The 5500-nt window shown below is 43.8% G+C and overlaps 1 protein-coding gene across 1 annotated transcript; it reads right to left on the bottom strand.

The window, feature by feature from the left end:
• Positions 1-228: 228 nt before the first annotated feature.
• Positions 229-2263, bottom strand: LOC125546920 (uncharacterized). Its single transcript, XM_087515565.1, has 5 exons — positions 2129-2263; positions 1469-1584; positions 1313-1367; positions 888-1008; positions 229-549 (listed from the first exon to the last, which is right to left on the bottom strand). The coding sequence occupies exons 1-5, from the start codon at positions 2261-2263 to the stop codon at positions 506-508; spliced, it is 471 nt and encodes a 156-aa protein (XP_087371691.1). The 3' UTR covers positions 229-505.
• Positions 2264-5500: the final 3237 nt, after the last annotated feature.

Here is a 5500-nt window from a genome sequence, read left to right as displayed (position 1 = left end):
AGTTTAGTAGCTTCTCCTAAAGTGATTTTCATAAAAGTATCTCCCGCGGCCGAATCTAAAAGATTTCTAGAAGCAAAATTCAATCCGGCATAAAAATTTTGTATAATCATCCATAAATTTAAACCATGATTAGGGCAATTACGTATCATTAATTTCATTCTCTCCCAAGCTTGTGCAACATGTTCATGATCAAGTTGCTTAAAATTCATAATATCGTTTCTAAGAGAGATAATCTTAGCGGGAGGAAAATACTTAGAGATAAAAGCATCTTTGCACTTATTCCATGAATCAATACTATTTTTAGGCAAAGACGAAAACCAAGTTTTAGCAAGATCTCTAAGCGAAAAAGGAAATAGCTTCAATTTAACAATATCATTGTCCACATCTTTCTTCTTACGTGGCTTTGATTTGTGTGACATCTCATCTTGGGGCCTGTTACGTGGCTTGACGTATGGTCCAAGTCTCCTGAGTTGTATTCGATGAGAAAATCACGTTCCCGAAGGTTTCATTCCATTTGGACTCCATTTGATATTCCTTCTCTTCGAAACCCTAAAACAGGCAAAATACAGCAATTCTGGGTTGGGCCTCTGGTTAATAGGTTAGTCTCAAAAATAATATAAAAGTGGATAATAAAGCCCAATAATGTCCAAAACAGTAGATAATATAGCATGGAGCAATCAAAAATTATAGACATGTTGGAGACGTATCAGCGTCATTGCAAACGAAGACTTGACTAAAGAATTCAGACTTGGAATCATGTTGGAGAAATATGTTATTTGCAATTGTAAAACCAGTTTCACAGTTTAGAAAATTTGCCCGAGGGAAGGTTTACATAGAAGTAAATCTATCAACTAATCAAGAAGCACAGAAAAGTGTAAAGTACAAACCTGCTTGAAGATCAAGCATCTGAATGAGCATAAATGTAATATTTACTCCAGCTACAACAAATGGATATTCCCACAATGCTTTGTCACCATTTTGCTTACAAAGGAGCTGCTCAAAGAATTTCTGCACAGAAAGTGCCTGATTGAGATGAATGAAAGGCCAAACATATAAAAATATAAATATTACCTATCTTAATAATTCAATAATAAATATTATGCATTGCTGTTATTAGCAAAGGATCATTAGTTGTTCAATTTTAAAAGGAGGAAGTGTTCCATTGCTAGCTGAATAGATTCGTACAACTGTATATCACATGAGTCCTTAGATTCTTCCCTGCTCTAGCTAAAAGAAAATCTTTGAAGCCTAGCAACTGGCGAGAAGCGCGATGAATCTAAACCAACACTTCAGTAAGGGAAATTGTAGTCACTAGATAGTTCTTAGCAAAGTAAAGTAAATTCTCCAAAGAGATAAAGCCTCCACCCCTGTAATTCCAGCACAGTATATGATTCCGGATCCAAGATAGAATTAAGAAATTATTTATTTTGTAAAGGGCGTGTGTGGGAATAAACGAACAAAACAATACCTAAAATCTGTGGATGGATCTTTCCCTTGCCATCCCATCTCCTTCCATTGATCTGATACTAGTCCTAGAAGTTTAGTCCCAAGAAAAGAAGCATGCCAAAGGGCTTTGAGTGCTTCCTAATGAATAAAAGGTGTGATGAATGGGTTATGGGTTATCAAATGTAGCATCGAAATGTATGTTCAGGTTTGCTAGATCAATATAAACTATTAATAGTAATAGAAAACAGATTATAAGCAAGCTGCAGGTCATTTGGGCAAGTTACTCATGCCAAATATCACGTCCTTAGTTCTACAGGCACGGTGAGTCCAACTTACTAATTTACTGAGTTACACACGTCCAGCAAATCCTCATACCCCGGGGACATCATACTACTCTGTTCTATTAAAGCAAACATGAGCACAACCATTTTGTTAGATACCACACTATACAACGTCAGACAATAGTGGCCAGCCTTATATAAGCACAGCCAATTCCAGAGAGCAGTATTTGTTGGACCATCGTATTAGTCAGAAACAATTCATCCAGGGATGGATATATCATGTCGTAATCTAAGCACAAGTATAATATAATGAAACACGACAGTTGCACTTGCTGTGATTTCAGTTATCCTTTGCATTCATGTTTGAAAAGCAATCGTGTGATTACTACAGCCACAAATACCGAGCACTGTTCACCTAAATCGGGGTCAGATCGAAGGAAATGTGCGTGTCGTTGTCCCTCATCTGCACGGAGACGCAGGTGGTGGTGGCCGGAGAGGTGGCGCAGGGGAAGGAAGGAGCCGCCATGCTGCTCCATGCGGCTCGCGGGTGCTGCCCTCCCCCGTCCCCCTCCCTCCTTCCTCTTCCTCTTCCTATAGTGCCTGCCTACACGCTGCAATCAGCACGGATTCCCCATGGCAGGCTCAGGCCGTGGCTTGATCCTGGCGGGCGGGATTCGGTCCTTCCTACTGTCGGGTCAGACCTCCATGGAGGAGACGACGACGGCGACCATGGTGGTCGCAGCCCAGGTCGACGATGGCGCGCCGATGCCGCCGTGGATCTGGTCTCGCCCGATCTGGGGCCTTCCCTCTTTCCCTTCGCTTGAGAGAGAAGGAGAAGGAGCGTGGCGCTGGAGGAAGAGGATGCCGCCGGTGCTTGTGGGAGGAGGGGGCCACCGCCAGCGTGATTGGGTTAGAGGAGAGCGGCGCGGCGGCGGGAATCGGCGAAGAATGTGGAGTGTGTTCGCGGATTCATGGGGTGGCGGCGGCGCGGAGATCATGGGGGAGGGGAATTCGATTTAGACGAGGAGGGGATTTCAGGCCTGTTAAAAGACCCAGCACTTAGTAGTAGCGCGGGTTTTTATCCCTCGCTACTACTATGGCATGTTCCGGGATACAGTAGATACCGCTTAGTAGTAGCAAGGGGTAAAATCCCATGTTATTACTATCAACTTAGTAGTATCACGGGTTTATAACCCTCGCTACTACTATGGCATGTCCCTTGGGGGCACGGTAGAGACCGCTTAGTAGTAGCGAGGGTTAAAAACCCGCACTACTACTATCAACTTAGTAGTAGCGAGGGGTAAAAACCCACGCTACTAGTAAGTAGCAGTAGCGAGGGGTATAAACCCACGCTACTAGTAAGCGTCTATGTATAAGCTTTTTCCTAGTAGTGTCTTGATTCTTAATACAATGGTCTCTTGGAGATCCATATGATGTAACTCTTTTGCGGTGTGTTTATTGGGATCGATGAACTTTGAGTTTATGATCAGATCTATCTTTGATCTCTTTGATCTTGGAGATCCATGAAAGTATTTGATTTTCTTTGATCTCTTTTATGCATGATTGCTTATAGCCTCGTATTTCTTCTCCCATATTTGGGTTTTGTTTGGCCAACTTGATCTATTTATCTTGCAATGGGAAGAGGTGCTTTGTAGTGGGTTCGATCTTACGGTGCTTGATCACTAAAAAAAAGACACTTCCATGATGATACATGTTTGTCACAGTAGGTCACGTTTTCTGTCATGCATGTACATCCATGATTTTATGACAGAATTAAGATAGTCATACATGTGCTATCGTAGAAGTGTTCCATGACATTACCAAAATTATCATCACGGAAGTGTCCACGTTCATGATGATAAATCACGCGTCATAGAAGTGCTTTCGTCAAGGGTGACCGACACGTGGCATCGACCGTAACGGCTCGCCGTTAAGCTATCGGGTCCGGTTTTGGATCCTATAACCCGTTAATAGCCCGGACCAATGGGGATTTTCCACGTGTAAAATTCTCATTGGCCGATGGAACCACGTGTCAGCTCCTCGTCGGGACAAATGTCATCCACTCATTGTACAGGAGGCATCTATGATACGTCGACACGTGGCACGGCCCAATAGAGGCCCATTCAGGTGAAAAGGTCGGCCCAGCTAAAGGCCCACCATGTTTTTTCAAACAATAGTGGGCTGACCCGTTAACAGCCTGCCATGTTTTGGGTCAAATTGAGGCCCATATCAGATCAGGCCCATTCATAGCCTGCCGAGTTTTGGGCCAAATTACGGCCCATATCGGATCAGGCCCATTAACCGACCACTATACCTTTGGGCCCATTCTAAGATAGGTTTGTATTTCAGCCTGTTAAATGCACGTTTACCAGTTTGGCCCGATAATAGTCTCGGCCTGTTAGCGGCCCATGGAGTATCTGGGACGTTGTCGGCCCGGTTTAACTTTAGGCCATTTAATGGCCCACGCAGAAACTGGGCTATTTCTTGTCTAAAGTAACTTTAGGCCTCGTAATGGCCCATAGTCTTCATGGATAAATTTCAGCCCAACTGGCCTATCGGCCTGTTAATGGCCCGTGTAACAGTTGGGCCTAATTACAGCATGCGTTGAATTCGGCCTGCTTACAGCCCATCTGATAATGTCCCGTGACACTTTTGGGCCTATGGCCCGCGTGGATACCGGCCTACTTAAAGCCCATAATTTTATTGGGCCAAACAGGCCCGAGATATATTTTGGCCTGTTAACTGCTCGTCCTATTTGGGCCAACATGGGCGTTAGGCAGTTTCGGCCTGTATTGGCTCGTGAATTTTTTTGGCTCAACGCTAGCCCAATCTAGGTTTTAGCCTGTTAAAAGCCCATGGTATTCTTTGGCCCAGTTGGCCAAAACTTTACTCGGCCTATTAAAGGCGGGAGAGTACTATAGGTTTAGACCTGCTAATGGCCCAAGATGATTATAGGCCCATGTTTTGGCCCATATGAGTAATGGGCCGACCTGAAGACCGACAACACTGAGATCCACTAAACCTTCCGGCCTAAATTACAGCATACCGACCAAAGAATAAACTTAGACTATACAATAAAGAAATTACGTCATATTACATCCACTGAATCAAAGTTCCCTACCGGTGATAATAAAGCGCAACATGACCGCGGATTACATACACTGGGCATCCAAGGTCGCCACCAGTGCATATAAACGCGCCGACAAAAGAATATACAAAACTGAGAGCACTTCAGAAGGCACTAGGCCTGGCAAGGTCGGGCCCCGCAAGCAGCCGAACAAGCTGATGAGACCTCAGTTGTGTCAATGATAGATGCTTCATCCCTAGTTGTATGGCACCATAGTGCGGACGGCAGTCCCCTGACATCTTCATTATATCTTTGACTTCAAGTCGGAGCTGAGCTGAAGCAAGCATTTCCGCTTTAAGTTGAGACTGAAGAAGTCGAACTGATTGTTTGAGACTGAAGAAGTCGAACTGATTGAGGCAGCGACTGCATAGAGGTTGTCTCACACCTGCTGGTGAGTAGCTTCAACTCACTATCCTCATCAAGACAAGACCTTGGGGTCATCTCATTGTCCTCAAGATGGTTTGGCTCACTATCTTCCCTAAAGTTCTGCCTAGCATAAGAGATACGACTCTAAAAGAGAAATAAGGAGACACGTAACAGGTTTCACAATTATATAAGCAAATAAATGGATCTGTTCTGCATAAGGAACATGTTTTTACAACTACAATTTAAAATTGGTAGTTGTTGCAAACATCCAATCAGATGT

The sequence above is a fragment of the Triticum urartu genome, chromosome 3A (genome assembly GCF_056163025.1).
Source record: "Triticum urartu cultivar PI428250 chromosome 3A, HENAU_Tu73, whole genome shotgun sequence".
NCBI classification, from domain to species: domain Eukaryota; kingdom Viridiplantae; phylum Streptophyta; class Magnoliopsida; order Poales; family Poaceae; genus Triticum; species Triticum urartu.
Note: the sequence above shows the minus strand (reverse complement) of the source record. Positions and strands in the feature narration are given on the sequence as shown.